Source organism: Myxine glutinosa, unplaced genomic scaffold, assembly GCF_964187855.1.
Source record: "Myxine glutinosa unplaced genomic scaffold, kmMyxGlut1.1 SCAFFOLD_580, whole genome shotgun sequence".
Taxonomy (NCBI): domain Eukaryota; kingdom Metazoa; phylum Chordata; class Myxini; order Myxiniformes; family Myxinidae; genus Myxine; species Myxine glutinosa.
Window position 1 is genome coordinate 16,804 of NW_027616677.1, and position 20,096 is coordinate 36,899.

Here is a 20,096-nt window from a genome sequence, read left to right on the forward strand (position 1 = left end):
GTGGGTCTCTTGTAGTAAAAGAACATTTGCCTTTTTACGGTCAAACAAGTTTTTGACTTGGGCCTGACGGAGGTGGCTTGCACCCCCACCATTCATGTTTAAGGTCGCAAAGGAAATGTTTTTCATTCCGTGGTAATGAAATCGCCCTGTGCTTGGGAACACTCTGCACCTGCTCGGGTAACAAACTTTCTTAACCTGTGGAGTTGAGATTTCGTCAGGTCAAAATCCTCACGCGCTTTGATTATTGACTTTGCGGTGCACATGAATGCAGCCAAGTCAGGGAAATTGTCTTTAATGACAATGTTGCGGTGACGATACGTTTCGTTAAGGAAGGTAAGAACGAGTTGAGGGGATACCTGCGAGTGACCTGTCATTGTTTGTGACAGCGCGGTTGCCTCAATGTCATCTTCGGACTCAGACACGTCAGATAACATGTCGTCAGGATCTGGGGTATTACCCGCTGCCCCCGCGGTCTTGTCTGGGGGCACCTTCACAAGTTTCTCAAGGTGTTCCCGAGGGCACTCGTTAACACTTTGGTGGATATTTGTTTCTGGGGTCGGAGCTTGGGTTTGAGATCCCGGCAAACTCAGATTTGCTGGCCCCGTTTGTACAGTGGGAGCGTTTATTGAATCCTTAGTCTGCTCGGTATTTAAAGGGGGGGCAGGCGGAAAACCATTTCCCAGCTCGGAAATGGTAATACTTTCACTGGAGGTTTCGCACTCGGAAACTTCCAGGTGAGAGGTACAAATTTTATTTTTTGGCTCATTTACATAATGAGACTCACTGGTGTCATTGGCAACGGTATCCATGTTCTCAGTTAGTGAGGGAATGTCAGAGGGGCACTCGGACACGTGTGCGCCGGAAATGGTGCCGCCCATGACCGCCTGCTTTGCAGCACCAGCGAAACTGCTTGGCGCTGGTGCTCTTCGCTTTTTAGAAAACACTGTGGATTCTTCGTTCATGGGTTCGGGAAAGGGGGCAATGCTAGTTGTGTCAGTCGCATCGGTGGGTGTCGTCACATTGGAATCGAAAAGCACCGGTGTGACAGACGACTCAGTTGGGGTGTCAGAAGGTACGGTCGGGGTGTCAGAAGGTACGGTCGGGGTGTCAGAAGGTACGGTCGGGGTGTCAGAAGGTACGGTCGGGGTGTCAGAAGGTACGGTCAGGGTGTCAGAAGGTACGGTCCGGGCGTCCGAAGGTGCGGTCGGGGTGTCAGAGGGTACGGTCCGGGTGACGGAAGGTACGGTCGGGGTGTCAGAAGGTACGGTCAGGGTGTCAGAAGGTACGGTCCGGGCGTCCGAAGGTGCGGTCGGGGTGTCAGAGGGTACGGTCCGGGTGACGGAAGGTACGGTAGGGGTGACAGGAGATACGGTCCGGGTGACGGAAGGTACGGTAGGGGTAACAGGAGATACGGTCCGGGTGTCAGCGAGCATGGTCGGGGTGTCACAAGGCGCGGTGGAGGGATTGGCCTTTTTGCAAGCCCTTTCGTTATGTCCCGGTTCACCACACTTCGGACAAGCGGCCTTAGGACAGAATCTTTTAACGTGTCCGAATTCTCCACAATTAAAGCAAGTTAAGGAGGCTGAGGAAGCATACATGTGGTATTCTCGATCATCCAACGATACTTTAAAGGATATATTTAAACCTGTATCGGCTCCGCGATCCGGGAGGATCATGTACACCTGCCTCCTAAAGCTCATCACGTGTTTAACACGATCACTGCGACACCCGAGCGGGATCATTGAGATTCGGGAAACAATTTTTCCATAACGAGACAGAACAGATAGGAGTTTCTCGCCTGGCACAAATGGTGGGACGTTGGATATTGTTATCTTGGTCGCCGGCGTATCCATAGGGGATACCGTAATGTAATGGCCCCCTTTTATGGTTAGACCGGTACTAACGACGTCATGGACGAGTTTTTCTTCTGACACGAAGACAACAAATTTTTGGTTCATTCGTGACGCCGCACGAACATTACCGTCTCCTATGATGGATCCCACGGCAAGGATAATGTCCTCAGTAGGAGCTCCTTCGGACGGAACACATGCGAATGCATGCTTACGTGTCAATTTCTCGAACGCCTCGCAACGAGAGCGTGTATTCGCCATACCGGCGAAATCCCCCCCCCCCCCCTCGTCCGAACCGGACAAGAAGGTGTCAAACCTAAATAATCAAACTAAAGTAAATAATAAACGTGCATTATAAGCGCAAGAAAAGGCTTACAAAGCGTCGTCAAAGCCAGTAGGCCGCACCCAAAATGGGCTCGCTCTCAATCCTCTCTCTCTTGAAGACAAGGGTACAGAACGGATGGAAACACGATGCCGAAGCACAACGGATGGAAAAGGAGAGGGAGGGGGGGCAGGGGAGGGCAGGAGAGGAGAAAAACTCACAAAGAACTCACTACACCACAGAGCAGTTGCTCACAGCCGCCATGACGCCACACCCACCACAAACGGCCAGCAGGGGGCGCGAGAGAGAGAGAGAGAGAGAGAGAGAGAGAGAGAGAGAGAGAGAGAGAGAGAGACAGAGACAGAGACAGACAGAGAGAGAGACACATAGCTACACTTTACCGGTGCAATGCCCCTCCATTTTTATCTCATATTTAAATTAAATTAGACAATACAAACGTGGATGAGGAAACTCTGTCTCAGTACAAACGCTTTCGAGAGACGAGTCTTTTTTTCCTTCATTAACACGAGATTTCCAGGAGGTTCCTTGGTAATGGATATCAAGCAAGATTTGTTGTAAAGTCAGTTTATTTTTTCAACACAATTACAGATTTGCTTTGTCATTCGAAGTAAAGTACGTACAAAATGCAGTTTTGATAATGCATGTTAATATTTGATCATATAACCTGTATGATTGTGCATGAGATTTTAAAGGAAGGCCATTTCATAAAGAATCCTATTTTTTGTAAACCGTTACATTTTCATTCGGTTAACGTTTTGCATGACATGATGCATCATCTGGTGAATTGCATGTTTTCCAGGTGGGAAAACCGTATAGGTGCGAGCAGTTGGTGAGGCGTTTGCTTTGACATCCAGAAAGTTCCACACCATGGTGGTAAGTGCCATTTACTTTGGGCAAAGAATGTATACCTTGACATCGATCAACATGGAAGGAATCTGTGTTTCTTTTATCTTTTATTTTCTGTTTATGGAGGCATTTTTTTCACAGATGATCACATGAATAATATAATAGGCCTTCGCTTGCTCTTTCTTTGTCAGTGATCTGTGCGATATTCTTTCTTGAATATAATGGTCCACTCGTGTTCAAAAATATTGGCACCCTTGCACTTTTTTTCAAATAACTCACAGTTTTCTCGAAAAATATGTTGAAATTGATGAAACTATTTGGTCTCCACTATTATTTATTTAACTGTTGATATTACAGAACATTTGTTTTTGATTCAGAACTTAATCTGTCGCTTTAAATCAGAAAATAGAAATTTTAGCACAACCTTTGGACAAAATAACTGCAGTCAAGCACTTCCTACACCTCTCTACTGGCAGTTTGTCCCACTATTCTTGTGCAAACTGCTCCAGTTCTCCCAGATTTGAAGGGTGTCTTCTCCCAACTGCTGTTTTCAGATTTCCCCACAGGTGTTCAATGGGATTTAGATTTGGACTCATTGCTGGCCACTTGAGAACAAACAATCCAGCGTTTTGTCTTGAACCATTCCTGGGTGCTGTTTGAAGTATTTTTGGGGGCATAGTCCTGCTGCAAGACCCATGACCTTCGTTGGAGACCCAGCTTTCTGACAATGGGATGAACATTGTGCTCCAAAATGCCTTGGTAATCTCCTGATTTCATGATGCCATGCACACATTCAAGGCACCCAGTGCCAGAGGCAGCAGAGCAACCCCAAAACATCACTGAACCTCCTCCATGTTTGACTGCAGGGAAGGTGTTGTTTTCTTTGAAAGCTTCATTTTGTTTTCTGTTAACATAGAGATGATGTGCTTTACCAGAAAGCTCTAATTTGATCTCATCTGTCCACATGACATTCTCCCAGAAGGATTTAGGCTTGTTCAGGTTCGTTTTGGAAAACTCCAGTCGGGCTTTCTTATGTCAATCTCTCAGCAGCAGTGGGGTCTTCATGGGTCTCAATTAATTAAGTTGGTGACGAATGGTGCGAGTTGACACTGTCGTACCTTGTGTCTGAAGGTCAGTTTGAATCTGTTTGGCAGTTGATATAGGTGCTTTCTCCAACATTGAAACAATCCTTCGCTGCAATCTTCGATCAGGTTTTCTCTTGCGGTCACGTCCAAGGAGGTTGGCTACTCTATTCCTGATAACATTGTGTATGGTGGACACAGGAACATCAAGGTCTCTGGAGATGGACTTGTAGCCTTGAGATTGTCCATGCTTGGCTACAATCTTGTGTCTGACCTGCTCAGACAATTTTCTGGTTTTTGTTCTTTTCTGGTTTTCGAGAAGCACCGAGTCTAACAACACCTCCCCCCCCCTGCCCCCAATGTGGTAAAGGCTCAATAAAGCTCCGAATGTTCCCTCCACGGTGCACACGGAAAACGCGACCGACCGTCACGATGCCAGCATCAGACAGAGAGGGGAGAGTGAGAAGGATTACGTCTGTGGTTGTGGCGTGGGCTAAGCCCAATCGGCAAATGTGCTGGGTTCCATCGGCTTGTCGGTGTTGTGGCTAATGGAGCCCATTGCACGGCCGGCTGAATGAACGGTCTTGGTGCCTCTGTTTGGGAATCTGAAATTGATTGGTAAATGCCCTTTAATCATCACCAGGGAAATAATCAACTCCACGGAGGTTTCGTGAATGGAATATATTTTTCAAAAGTTATTCACGACGTGGAACGTATCATTGTTATGGTGTAGGGAGGTGGTGAAATTTGAATGATCGCTCATTAAAAAGGGTTTTTGTAAATGATTTTTAATATGCTAATTGTCCTCTCTCTCTCTCTCTCTCTCTCTCTCTTTCTCTCTTTCTCTCTTTCTCTCTCTTTCTCTCTCTCTCTTTCTCTCTCTCTCTCTCTCTCTCTCTCTCTCTCTCTCTCTCCTGTTTTTCCTTTTTTTCTTACTCAGTTTTATTTCAACATCACAAAGGACAAACTCGGGAGAAGTTGAACACATGCTCATTGTGTCCTGAGGATTTTGCAGACTCATCCACATTGAGACAAAATTTGTGAAGAATCAGCACAAGCGTTGTAAGGATTTTGTGGTTATCAGCATCAAGTCAAAAGGATCAAATGGAGATGGACACATCAAGTTGTGGGAGGACTGCGTTGCACCTGCTGAAACCCGCGAATGAAGATAACAACCAACGAGGGAAGTTGTACAAGTGTTATGTGTGTTCAAAGGTTTTTAGTCAGTTATCAAATTTAAATATACATAAACGAATTCATCCGGGGGAGCAGCCGTTCAAGTGTTCTGTGTGTTCAAAGGCTTTTAGTCGTCCATTAGCCTTAAATCAACACAGACACATTCACATTGGGGACAAATCATACAAGTGTGCTGTGTGTTCTGAAGATTTTCGTCATTCATCAAGCTTAAATAGACACAAACTAATTCACACGGGGGAGCAGCCATACAAGTGTGCTGTGTGTTCAAAGGTTTTTCGTCATTCATCAAGCTTAAATAGCCACAACCTAATTCACACAGGGGAGAAGCCGTACAAGTGTGCTGTGTGTTCGAAGGTTTTTAATCAGTTATCAAATTTAAATAGACACAAACTACTTCACCCGGGAGAGAAGCCATACAAGTGTTCCGTGTGTTCTCAGGTTTTTAGTCGTCCAGTAGCCTTAAATAAACACAGATACATTCACATTGGGGGCAAGCCATACAAGTGTGCTGTGTGTTCTGAATATTTTCGTCATTCATCAAGCTTAAATAGCCACAACCGAATTCACACGGGGGAGAAGCCGTACAAGTGTGCTGTGTGTTCGAAGGTTTTTCGTCATTCATCAAGCTTAAATAGCCACAACCGAATTCACACGGGGGAGAAGCCGTACAAGTGTGCTGTGTGTTCGAAGGTTTTTCGTCATTCATCAAGCTTAAATAGCCACAACCTAATTCACACGGGGGAGAGGCCGTACAAGTGTGCTGTGTGTTCGAAGGTTTTTCGTCAATCATCAAGCTTAAATAGCCACAACCTAATTCACACGGGGGAGAAGCCGTACAAGTGTGCTGTGTGTTCGAAGGTTTTTCGTCAATCATCAAGCTTAAATAGCCACAACCTAATTCACACGGGGGAGAATCCGTACAAGTGTGCTGTGTGTTCGAAGGTTTTTCGTCAATCATCAAGCTTAAATAGCCACAACCTAATTCACACGGGGGAGAAGCCGTACAAGTGTGCTGTGTGCTCGAAGGTTTTTCGTCATTCATCAAACTTAAATCGCCACAACCTAATTCACACGGTGGAGAAGCCATACAAGTGTGCTGTGTGTTCGAAGGTTTTTCGCCATTCATCAAACTTAAATCGCCACAACCTAATTCACACGGTGGAGAAGCCATACAAGTGTGCTGTGTGTTCGAAGGTTTTTCGTCATTCATCAAACTTAAATAGCCACAACCTAATTCACACGGGGGAGAGGCCATACAAGTGTGCTGTGTGTTCGAAGGTTTTTCGTCATTCATCAAACTTAAATAGCCACAACCTAATTCACACGGGGGAGAAGCCGTACAAGTGTGCTGTGTGTTCGAAGGTTTTTCGTCATTCATCAAACTTAAATAGCCACAACCTAATTCACACGGGGGAGAAGCCATACAAGTGTGCTGTGTGTTCGAAGGTTTTTCGTCATTCATCAAGCTTAAATAGCCACAACCTAATTCACATGGGGGAGAAGCCGTACAAGTGTGCTGTGTGTTCGAAGGTTTTTCGTCAATCATCAAGCTTAAATAGCCACAACCTAATTCACACGGGGGAGAAGCCGTACAAGTGTGCTGTGTGTTCGAAGGTTTTTCGTCAATCATCAAGCTTAAATAGCCACAACCTAATTCACACGGGGGAGAATCCGTACAAGTGTGCTGTGTGTTCGAAGGTTTTTCGTCAATCATCAAGCTTAAATAGCCACAACCTAATTCACACGGGGGAGAAGCCGTACAAGTGTGCTGTGTGCTCGAAGGTTTTTCGTCATTCATCAAACTTAAATCGCCACAACCTAATTCACACGGTGGAGAAGCCATACAAGTGTGCTGTGTGTTCGAAGGTTTTTCGTCATTCATCAAACTTAAATCGCCACAACCTAATTCACACGGTGGAGAAGCCATACAAGTGTGCTGTGTGTTCGAAGGTTTTTCGTCATTCATCAAACTTAAATAGCCACAACCTAATTCATACGGGGGAGAAGCCATACAAGTGTGCTGTGTGTTCGAAGGTTTTTCGTCATTCATCAAACTTAAATAGCCACAACCTAATTCACACGGGGGGGAAGCCGTACAAGTGTGCTGTGTGTTCGAAGGTTTTTCGTCATTCATCAAACTTAAATAGCCACAACCTAATTCACACGGGGGAGAAGCCATACAAGTGTGCTGTGTGTTCGAAGGTTTTTCGTCATTCATCAAGCTTAAATAGCCACAACCTAATTCACACGGGGGAGAAACCGTAGAAGTGTTCTGTGTGTTCTCAGGTTTTTAGTCGCCCAGTAGCCTTAAATCAACACAGACACATTCACATTGGGGACAAACCATACAAGTGTGCTGTGTGTTTGAAGGTTTTCAATCAGTTATCAAATTTAAAGAAACACAAACTAATTCACATGGGGGAGAAGACACCGCACAGGAGATACTCACCCACATGTGGAGATAGCAGCCAACAACACAAACATACACACCTAGACATGCATTTTGGACACGCACACAATCACACAAACACGAAGGTGGATACTTTGAGACCTGGGTTGCACCTTCTGAAACATGTTTAAGGGATTTCATTCGAAACTCAGGCTAATTGGGGGCAATATAACCCATTTGCCTCCCTAGCGTCTGACTGTCTGGTTTTGGGAAGCTGTTGACAAAATCTTTGTTTTGCCCTTGCATCAACATTCTTTTTTTATGAGCAGCTCCCGGCCTGCCGAGCCTTTCTCCTTGCTGCAATCTTTGAAACTGGGGAAATGTTTTGAGTTCCTTGTCCTTTGAAGAAAAGTATATGAAGCAGAATACAAATTGTGATTCCTTGAGATGTTGTTGGTTGCTGGCTGCGTGAGGACCAAAAGGTGCGACTAGCTTGTGCGCCCATATATCTACCATGCATGTTATCCTTATCCCTCAATAAACCTCTTGCACAGTGTCCGAGTTGAGGTGCTTATTCCAGAACCGAAGGGATTAGGGAATCCATGACACATGCATATGGAGATAACAAGCAACGGGAGAAGCAAAGAGTACCTACGGAGTGTTCGACTAATTCTGAAGTCATCGCTCTCTCCAATGAAAAAACTCAAAAACTATGAACCAATGTGCAGTACCGGTATTGCTGTATCGCTGTGTATTTATGAACTGGCCACAATCGGAGATCAACAACTTGTACACCAAAACACCAAAGTGTTCTTTGTTCAAAGTTTTTCGTCAGCGATCGGGTTTATTTACGCACAAAAACATTTATCACCAGTGAGAGTTCTTGCACGTTCTCTATTTTCAGGGTTCTGCACATTTCTCCACATTAAATATGCAAAACATTTTGTTGAGAAGCCAATTGATGAGTTTCTAAAGAGTAGTCAACCCTTTTGCAAGGGTTGCTGTGGTTACATCTTGTGCAGGTATTGTGACGATTTTTGTGTATTTAACCGGATTATTTGCTTTGATATTTTTATTCCGAGTTGATCTTTATTCTTTGAATCGCTGCAAAAAAAATAAAGGTGCATATAACCGGATTATATGTATTTTTTTTTATTACAAGTTCTTCTTTATTGTCTTTGAAATCTCTGTAAAAAAAGAAAAAAAGTGAAAATCCTCAAATATCTTCGCTGATTGCGTTATCTTTTTTTGTGAGGAATACTTTTTCTTCTCGACAGAGGAGAGGGTATCTGATTTGGGTCTGTTTGTCTGCACAGAATGTGAGTAGTTGCATTAATTACATTAGACCCCCATCGACCCCTTTATAGCACTACAACCTCACCCCCATTACACCATTTAGATAACGATATCTTGGTAATATACGGATCATTATTTAGTCATTGAAAGTTGTGACTAGTACTATATCAACCCCCCACCCCCCATTGGCAAGCACATCAGTGCCAAGTGTAGAAGTATAAAACTTCTAAGTAAGCGAGTTATCGCGGGCATTCCAATTGAAACCTGTCCCTCGTCCTCTTAATTAATAAAATGCATTGGAATGACAACAAACTCCGATGTATTGTTAATGAGATAGAAATAGTTCAGTTCTTTGATGAATCTTAAGGTGGGTTTTCGCGGGACACGCGAACGATGCGAATGTCGAAAAAATGGCAAAGTCCAACATTCGTATTTTAGGCTCCAAAAGTTCGCCAAACATGCGCGGGGGTTCGGAAGCGTCGTCAATTGTTCGCAGGAGTCGTTTTTTGTTCGGCGGGAATTTCAAACTTTATTGAAATTTCAAATTTTTGAAATTTAGAATTTCAAAGCTTTCAAAGCTGAATTTCAAAGCTTTGAAAAGCTTCGGATATGAAATCTTTCCTCTTCTCCAATGGCTTGATCTCTGATCATCAATTTGGTTTCAGACCAGGTCACTCTACTCTGGACATGCTGCTTCTGCTGTCTCAAAAATGGATGGAGGTCCTCAATGCCAAACAGGAAATCTGAGCTGTCTCCCTTGACATTTCACGTGCCTTCGATACGGTCTGGCACCCAGCTCTGCTCACCAAACTCTCCTCCTATGGTATCCATGGAAATCTCCATGCATGGCTTGTGGACTTCCTCTCTGGTCGTAGTCAACGTGTGGCCCTGAATGGATTTCTCTCATCTCCCCTTCCTGTTCAGGTTATATATATATATTTATTTTCACCTCCCTGTTCCGGCTGGAGTTCCCCAAGGCAGTGTTCTGGGCCCTGTGCTTTTTCTGGTCTTTATCAATGATCTCTCAGACTCTGGAAAATCCTCTCTATCTCTTTGCTGATGACTCCACTCTCTGCCGCTCCATTCCTCTTCCCTCAGATCGGCAGTCTGCAGCCTCCTCACTCTCTGAAGACCTGGACAAAATCACAGCCTGGTCAAACAAGTGGAACATGTCTTTCAATCCTGACAGATCTCACACTCTGGCTATGTCTCTCCGAAAAGATCGACTGGACAACCCTCCCATCTACTTTCTCAACAATCCTCTCCAAGAAGTTCTGTCGCTCAAGCTTTTGGGTCTCACTATCTGCCATGATCTTTCTTTGGAAAACCACATTTCCAAGCTGGCCCCCAAAGCCAGTCGCCGACTGGGCATCCTCCGTCGTGCGAAGTCCTTCCTTGGCACACCTGAGCTCCTCACGACATACAAGGCTTTCATCCGCAGCTCAATGGAATACTGTTCTCCCCTATGGGCTGGTGCTCCTGCCTCACACCTAGCTCGGCTTCACGCTGTTGAAACCAAAGCTTTCAGAATCATTGGAATCTCCCGCGATGAAGCTATCTCTTAGGGCCTTTCACTCACTCACCGCAGGCAGGTAGGTGGTCTTTCTGTCTTCTACCGACTCCTCTCCGGCCTTGCTCCCCCAGCTCTCTCTGTGCTCTGTCCCCCAAATATTCCTACAGGTCGCACAAGATCTGCCAGGAACCCCCTGATGGTTAAACTGCCGAAATCTCGGCTCTCTGCTCACCTTCACTCTTTCATTCCTCTTTTCTCCCGTCTCTGGAACAAACTCTCACACCCCTTCAATCCCACTCCTCCCTCCAGGTCTTTAAAACAGCTGTTCACCACCATCTCTTATCTTCCCCCATCCAAAACCTTGATCTTTTGTACCCCTGCTAATTCACCCCAGATCCACCTTGTTTGAAATTCCAACTTCTTTCCTGGAAGTCCTGGCAGTGTCCATATGTTTTATACCTCTCCCACACCCCCCTTCCCATGCCTCCCCCCATCCCCAAAGCCCTCTCCCTCCCACAGATCTCTCGATGTCTCGATGTCTCTCGGTCCCTGCTCTCAAATGTTGTGTTTGTGTCCTTCCCCCTCTCTCCCCATCTTGTCTACCGCTCCCGATGTTATATGTTTTATGTGTCGGTTTGTCTTTCTGTGTGATAAATTTTCGCTCTTTCACGAGCCTCGATGTTGTATACAAAAAAAAAAAAAAAACGCAAATTAATAATTTTGTCAAAAGGTCAACGTCACATGAAATCATCAATTTTCATCCAATTGACCTGAAATTTAAATTTACGGTCCCAGTTTTGTCATCATATTTTCAACAAAGCTTTATTATGAGAATATGGAGAAGATAAATTAATAATTTGGTCAAAAAGTCAAAAGTCAGCATCACGTAAAATCGTGCCTCTCCTCAGTGCTAGACGTGGCCAGACGCAAGCCTCTCCTCAGTGAAAGACACATGAAAGCCCGCTTGGAGTTTGCGAAAAAGCACCTAAAGGACTCTCAGACTGTGAGAAACAAGATGATGTGGTCTGATGAAACCAAGATTGAACTGTTTGGATTCCGTCTGGCCACTCTGCCCTAAAGCCCAGATCGGTGGAGTGTTGCAGTGATGGTTGTCCTTCTGGAAGTTTCTCCCATCTCCACACAGGATCTCTGGAGCTCAGCCAGAGTGACCATCGGGTTCATGGTCACCTCTATTACCAAGGCCCTTCTCCCCCGATTGCTCAGTTTGGCCGGGCGGCCAGCTCTAGGAAGAGTCCTGGTTGTTCCAAACCTCTTCCGTTTAAGAATTATGTACGCCACTGTGCTCTTGGGAACCTTCAATGCAGCAGTGATTTTTTTGTTGGCTTCCCCAGATCTGTGCCTGGACACAATCCTGTCTCTGAGCTCTGCAGGCAGTTCCTTCGACCTCATGGCTTGGTTTTTGCTCTAATATGCATTGTCAGCTGTGAGACCTTATATAGACAGGTGTGTGCCTTTCCAAATCATGTCCAATCAATTGAATTCACCACAGGTGGACTCCAATCAAGGTGTAGAAACATCTCAAATATGATTAAGAGAAATGGGAGGCACCTGAGCTAAATTTCAAGTGTCATAGCAAAGGGTCTGAATACTTATGTCAATGTGATATTTCAGTTTTTCCTTTTTAATAAATTTGCAAAACTTTCTAAAATCCTGTTTTCTCTTTGTCATTATGGCGTATTGAGTGTGGATTGATGAGGGAAAAAATGAATTTAAACGATTTCATCATAAGGCTGCAACATAACAAAATGTGAAAAAAGTGAAGGGGTCTGAATACACGACTCACAATAAGTTAGGGACATTGTGGGAGTGAGTTAATTTTTTTATAGGGGTTAGGGTTATGGTATTTAAATCAAGAATGCTGTGTTTTTCACACTCATTAATAACCATAGAAGTAGGACCAACAACGTTTTTCAACATAATTAATACACAAAATCAACCACACCGAAGAACCTGCCTAACTAACTTATTCCTAACTTATTGTGAGTAGTGTACTTTCTGAATGCACTGTATATATTATATATTATAATCTGAAGAAATGGAAGAAGAAGAAGAGGAAACTATTCATCAAACGACAGGATATGGAGAGTCTTCTCTCTCAGATCCACCCAAAGACAGTTTGGAGAATGAACAGGAAGGGAGACCGTCAGGTAGTAAACCCAGCATGGTAAAGATAAACAACCTAGAGGTATCTGACTTAACAGGGCCAAATGATACTGTGATGTTGGTTCCTGAGAAAATGCATCCAATAATAACAACTGCAACGAAGCTTCAAAATAAACCAGGGATTGAAACATCTACAAGAGCAGTTCTGAACCGAAGGATTAACACCGAAGTTTCAAAGGATTCTGAAGTAGCGTTCATCGGTGGGACAGACAGAGAGAGGGAACCAGACACACAAGCATCATTAAAGTTGCTGGCACTGACCGACATCTCAGGTGATGTCACTTCACTCACTGTTGGCGCAGAAAGGGGAATAGTTGAGCACATCTCTATTTTACCACCCCAAAAGGTTGGATCTCCTATACCAACTGAGGAGGAGGCATCCATTCCCACAGGTGAAGCAACGTCCGCCGCATCAGAGCCAAAGGAGCGTTCCTCTGCGCCAGAAGATTATGCCAAGTCAGCCTTGAGAGACGACATGGCAGCAGACTTGACACATTGTACAAGTACACCAAAGGAGAAGGATCTTGAACCTCCAGACAGCGATGATGAGGAAAGTATTGGTGATGGGTAAGACTATCAAGGGTCACTGACTGGTTTAGAGACAGACCTACCTGCAGGACGCCATTCCTGCATTCCCAGCCAGGAAATACTCGAGTTCCTGGAACAAAGCTTGCATAGCAGGAAGAAAGTGGAAAATGCGCTGAAACGGTGGAAAGATTATGACTTGCTAGTGCATTCCTTGTATGTACTAAGGAGAGAGGGACATAAAATAAGGACTTCAGGCTCGGCCGAACAAGCCCGAGTCAGGAAGTTTCTAGCAAAGCTGTTGAGTTAAGGGCCTGAATATAAATTAGTTTAGGAGGATGAATTTCACAGAAACAAAACTCTCAATACAATAATGACATCAAACTTACGAATAGGATCATTGAATGGGAATGAATGTAGAAGGCAGTAGAGGACGGGGAAGACCGAGAAAGACTTGGCTAAAGATGGTCGAAGAAGAAATGTGGGCAAGGGGGTTAACAAGGGGAGATGCAGAAAATAGGGCAAAATGGAGAACATTGTCATGGGGACCGCAAGGCTAACCCCCGCTCTTGCAGGGAAAATGGCCTTAAAATGCCTGTTGTTGTTGTTGTTGTTGTGTTCCCGGCCACTACCCTGATAACCATCCCTTCGGGATCTGCCTTAACTCTGGGAGCCTCCATAGTGATCTCGACTGCGGCCACCACCAAAACTACTACTCCCACCCCAGGAGCCATAGCAACTCCTGAAGCTACCTCCACGTTTTCCCCCTCTGTAGCCGCCTCGACGCCCATGGCCTGCCTTCTCTACTATTAAGGTCCGACCATCCAAATCCTTGCCATTCAAATCCTTTTCTGCAACTTTGGCATCGTTGGTGTTTTCAAACGTGACAAAGCCAAACCCTCTTGACTTTTGCGTCTCTCTGTCTTTTATCAGCAGCACTTCCAAGAGCGGTCCATATCTGCCGAAGACAGAGTCCAGAACAACTTCCCTTGTTTTGAAGTTCAGTCCACCAACAAAGAGCTTGCCAACATTGCCTCCATCCATGACTTGTGTGTGCTGACACTTAGTTTTTGGGTACTTGACAAGACGTGCCTGTGCAAAGCGTGACGTCAGTACCTTCCTCTTCTCTTCAGAGCGCTTCCGACCCAAAGCACGAGTCGCGGCACAGGATGGAAAGGTACCCGGAATCTTCTGCTCTAACTGTACAGTGTTATTTTCCATGCTAGGCTTTTCAACAAACATCAGGTTACCAGAAACTTGACCACCGGCCAAATCATTCCCGATAACAAAAGATATTCCCTATACAGGTAGAGTGGCTTGTAACCCTACGGTGACCGGTCCTGACACCAAATCAGCCTTCAAATGGAAGACATGAAGTGGGGCTTTAACACAGCCACCAACTCCCTGTAAAGGAACACTAACACCAGTTGCCGTCTTCTCTGACAATGGCAAAATGCCCTCAAGCATCAAAGATTGATGTGCTCCTGTGTCCCTGAATACCCTAACAGGTCTCTGGTTAGTCAAGTTTCCATCCAGTGACACAAACCCCTCTGAAATAAAAGGTTTGTAACCCTCTTGAACAAGGTCGTTCTGTGATGCCGTAACTTTGGCATGGGAACCTTCACAAGGCACTGTCCTCCGAGGACGATTTCTCGCATTTGCCAATGCATTCGGAGTTGTTCAAGTCTGACTCCGCTCCTGATTTTTCCTTTCCAGGGCATAACATTGGGACATCAAGTGTCCAGGTTTCTTGCAAAAAGCGCAAGTAGGCCCGATGGAAAAACTCGTGGTCTGCCTCGAGCCCCCCGGAAGATAAGTCTGCCTTGGAACTGTAGTCTTCTGATCCCTAAAAGTCGCTGTATCAGATTTGTCCTCCTAGTCATCTCTAGGCCGCCCCCATGAATATTCGTAATCCGCACCGGATGTACCATAACTCCCCTGGCGAACTCTAGGTGGGAAGTTAGGTTTGTGGATCCCCATCCAGTGTGTCAAGGCATAGTCATCTGCCACAGTTGCTGCCTCATACAACTCTGGTACTTTCTTTTCATCCAGATGTACTTTAATGTCCGCGTGGACACACTGTTTGAATTCCTCCACCAAGATCAATTGTCGCAACAGGTTGAAGTCTTTCCCAATCCCCTTCGAATCACACCACTGATCAAACATGGTTTCCTTCATTCTGGCAAACTCCACATGGGTCTCACTCTCCCTCTTCCTGGCATTCCGAAATTTTTGCCTGTAAGCTTCAGGAACCAATTCATAGGCTTTGAGGATGGCTTTCTTCACTTCCTCATAATGTGTACATTTGTCAATCGGTAAAGCCGAAAATATATCTTGAGCTTTACCCACTAAAACACTTTGCACTAACATAGTCCAAGACCCCACAGGCCATTTTAGGATTTGAGCCACTTTCTCAAAATGTAAAAAAAAACATGGCTACCTCCTTTTCATTGAAGGGTGGGACCAGCCTCACATGCCTACCCACATCCCAGGTGTTCTGACTAGTTGTCGAACCAGCCGGCATGGATGCTACTCCTCCCTGTTCTCCCATTAATTCCAGCTCCTTGAGTTTAACTTCCTTCTGATACTCCATGTCACGTTCCTTTAACTCCCGTTCGGCTTTCCTTTCCTCTGCTCTTTCCTTTGCTCTTCTTTCTTTTTCAGCTCTCCTTTCCTCTGCTCTTCTCTCCTCACGTTCTCTTGCAGCTCTCCTTTCCTCTGCTTTTAACCTTTCCTGGCTCTGCAGTTGCATCTCCATTTTCCAGGGCTCCACATTTTCTTTTTCCTCGGGTAACCAATCCAAGACTACCTCTGTCCATGTTCCCTGTCCCACCAGAGATTCTACCACCAATGTCTGCATCTCTGCTTTCTTCATATTAACTTGGACCTCCAAGTTAAAATGTCTGGCCAAGATCAAGAGTTCCGATTTTTTTAACGCTTGGAACTGTGGCTCATTAGGGGATGCCGCAAACTGTTCTGCGTCAAACACCATGGTGACTATCAGTTAGCACCTGTTAACCTTCACACAAAAATTTCCAATTTTTTTGAAAATTTTGGGAATGTTAGAAAAATTCCAAGTTTGGGAATTTTGGGAATGCTAGGGAATTCTATCCCGGACGAATGTTATCAGGGAATTTAATCCCGGATGAGGATCCCAATTTCGAGCCCCCGAGCCAATTGGACGAGCCCCCAATTTCTGTTACGTGCTCCTCCCCGACCCCCTGGTCGGGCAGAGCCCCGAGAGGAGTCACGGCAGAAAAATGTGTTATTCTGTGTGTCAAAGATCAACGGAGAAACCACCCCAATTGTTACTCACAAACAAATATTGTATTAAGATCACACAAGAATAACAGTACAACAACAATAGTATTCAAAAGTACAATCAATATGTCCTTTGATGGTACCATCAGTTTTGTAATATATAACTCACTGTGCTCCAAGTGAGTGAAACAAGAACATTCCCCAATGTCTCTTATTCCCGGCTTCAAGACGAAGTTGATTCGCTCCAGTGATCGCCAGAACGATGTCCAATTGAGACCAGAATCCCGTGCGGATGGCAGGTACAGTCACAAAGCCGAAGCTGTACAAAGGCGCCCTCAAGGCGACTGGGAAACCCAAAGGCGCCCTACAGGCGACTCTTCACACAGCCGAAGCGATACAAAGGCGCCCTCAAGGCGACTGGGAAACCCAAAGGTGCCCTACAGGCGACTGAGAGATCACACCCTCGGGTATGGACGAATTAACCTTCAAAAAGCCACGTCACACACACGCCCCAGATCGACGTCTGAATGCGGTGAAAATGGTCGAAAAGAGATGAAACCGCGAGTGAAGCACAAGTCCTGCGCGAGTCAAAATGGCCGACGACCCGCTCTTGAGACGTAACGGCCCGGCGATAATTCTCCTCGGAATCCACCGCCAAAAACTTGACATGCAGGTTGATTGGTCACAACGATGACAACTCTGTCGCAGGGACCCCTTTCCCGGAAACGCGAAAGTTGGCTAGTGACTCTTGCTCACCAACGTTTGCTTCAGAACTCGGAGCGACTCGGCTTTCTTGTCCGACTCACTCACTCCGCCCTCTTTTTCCTGCTTCTTCTTCCTCTTCCTCATCCGGTTCCCGATCCGGTTTCCTGTTTCTTTTAACATTAACATTTTTACCTTTGGAAAACAGTTCATGGACAATAAACCTTTTGGAAAACAATAATAGTACATGGATTCAGAAATATTTACAGTGGATGAAAACCACCACAACGGAAGTGACGAATCCGTAACAATCGATAGATAGATAGAAGAAGATAGAAGATAAATCGGGATTTAAATTTAATTCAAAAATTGATCCAGACGTCTATTCTCTTTCAAAAATTCAATCCGACAGAGGTAGTTATTTATAGCAGCATCTGTAGAATTTTCACCCTTTTAATCAAGTCCGTTTCACTGTTATTTGGTGCTGCAAAAAGTCAACTGAGCTTTATAGATATTTCGATAGCCAAATTGTGTATGGACGATGTGTATGGATGTATGGTCTTTGCTTGACGTTGTAGTTACATTCTTGGAAAGTGCGACTTTGACTGAAACGACTTTAATGAAACACAATTTGCCCATAATAATGAATAGAAATGGGGGGGGGGGGGGGGTGATGTTAGGTTCCAGGGAAAAGACTTATCGTCAGACAAAATACATAATTGACATGTAGGGTTTAGTTTTAAATAATCTCAAATAAAACAATTCTGTCGTGACATCCCTCAACCTTCTGACAGACAGGCCGCAACCTCTTCCCTCCCGATCCTCAGACCTTGACAAAATCACAAACTGGTCAATACCTGGAACCTGTCTTTCAATCCTGATAAGTCCCATACACACTCTCTCTGTCCTAAAGGACCATTCCACAAACCCTCCAATCTACTTTCTCAACCCACTTCCTCAAAGGGATTCAGTCATTCAAACTCTTGGGTCTCACTCTCAGACATGATCTCTCTTAGGCAAGCCACATTAAAAAAGTTGGCCTCCAAAGCCAGCTGCCGACTGGGCATCCACTGTCATGCGAAGTCCTTCCTTGGCACACCTAAACTCCTATTCACCGGCAAAGCTTTCATCCACACCTTTATGGAGTAATGCTCTCCCCCAAGGGCTTACTCGCTTGCCTCACATCTTGGTGAGCTTGATGCCATGCAAACAAAGGCTTTCAAGGTCATTGGAATCTCTCGCATGAAGCTGAGTCTATAGGCCTATCACTTCGCTATCACCGACAGGCCACCATTTTGTGAAGCAGCACAGACGTCAGGCCAGGTAGAGAACTACAATGTATTATACATGCACATAAGCCGTACACATGTTTTGCCTCATGTATGTACCTCAGGTTATTAGTCCCCTACCGGTTTCACCAGAGGGGACAATAGGTTTGCACTCCTTCTGTCTGTCCATCCATACCAGCTGTGGTTTTTCAGACTGTGTTCCCATAGCCTTTGTCATATTCAACTGAAACCCAAACCCAGGTTATGGTGCACCTCAGAGTATGGACCGGGAACGCGGCAGAAAGATTTGTTATTTTTAGTGTTCTAAGAAACCATGGTAAAACCACACCAATGCAATTGGTGAACAAAACAAGTAATTGTATTAAGAACTCTCACATACACAATAATAACACTATTAAAGAAAGTATAATGAAAATGTCACTTGCATCAAATGAACAATACATATGATGGTACCATCATTCCCCAATGCCCTCAAAGCAAGGAACTCACAATACGCCAAACGTGAGTGGGATGTAACATTCCCCAATGTCCTTGCACAATCTCCACACTGGGTGAAGGTCGAAATCGTGCAGAACGGCAAATCAATAGGCAGGTATCGGCACGGCTGTGGATGGGGAGTTACGAGGTGAGAGGTCGATATGGGAATTGAGCCGATATGTCAACCAACGGTGTTCCACACGGTGAGGTTGATATGCGAGTTGAGCCGGTATGTAAACCAACAGCAATCAACAAGGTGAGGTTGATATGTAAATCCCAGCGACATGACAAGATGCACCATGCGGACAGCCTCTTATTCTTCGAGGACAAAATGGCGTATAGGCCTGTTATGGAGGCGCTTGATTTCTCCAACGACGACTCACACTTGGTGATCAACCCGAGGATGGTTTGTTGCAAGTGTATGGCATAATAAAGTGGTGTGTTGAGTTGAGTGGTGTATTGGGCTGCTGCGATGGCCTAGAGTTATGCACACTCACCTTTAGCTGTCTCGCCGGGGTTCAAATCCTGATCCAACTATGACCTGACAACCCGGTCATCCTGTGTTTCACAAGGAGGATGACTCATCAATGTGTCTGCCATCCCTTGGACATCCCCCTCCCCCCTCCAGTACTTTGGATAATTGAGACGTTTAATTTAATCTCAGCACATGTGTATCAGTTTTTGATGACAGTCTTGATGAAAAATTAAAAAAATCCTTTTAAATATAAAAATACGAGTTTCCTTACAAGGGACTTAAACAAAGAAGAAGGCAATTAGTCCAATCAAACCTACACAATGGTTGTCAACCTGTCAATCAAACCTATGTCAACCTTATTGTATTCCGCCCCTTGCTGTTCCATCTCCAGTAGCTGCACAAAAGGGAGTATTCACTTTTCACTCCGTTTGTTTTCTTTCTTACTTGTTTGTTTGTCCATGCGAAATCTCAGCCATCCTTTGAGCTAGGAAGTTGTTTGTACGTGCCTCATCCTTTTTAAGTGCTGAGCATCAAGCAAGGAATCAGCAGACCATTTTAAAGTCATTGGTATGACTTGGCCTGAGTTTGAAACACGTTCTAGCCATTGCATTACACCGACCCACGATATATAACAGTTGTGTACTTATTAAAGTATTAATTAAAGAAT

The 20,096-nt window shown here is 44.9% G+C and overlaps 1 protein-coding gene across 1 annotated transcript; it reads left to right on the plus strand.

Moving 5' to 3' along the window:
- Positions 1 to 5,225: 5,225 nt before the first annotated feature.
- Positions 5,226 to 7,583, plus strand: LOC144889021 (uncharacterized). The gene has a single exon (XM_078768832.1). The coding sequence runs from the start codon at positions 5,226 to 5,228 to the stop codon at positions 7,581 to 7,583; it is 2,358 nt and encodes a 785-aa protein (XP_078624958.1).
- The last annotated feature ends 12,513 nt before the right edge of the window (positions 7,584 to 20,096 follow it).

Excerpts from the sequence above, each read along its gene's own strand:
- LOC144889021 (XM_078768832.1), top strand. The coding sequence starts at position 5,226 with ATGGAGATGGACACATCAAGTTGTGGGAGGACTGCGTTGCACCTGCTG.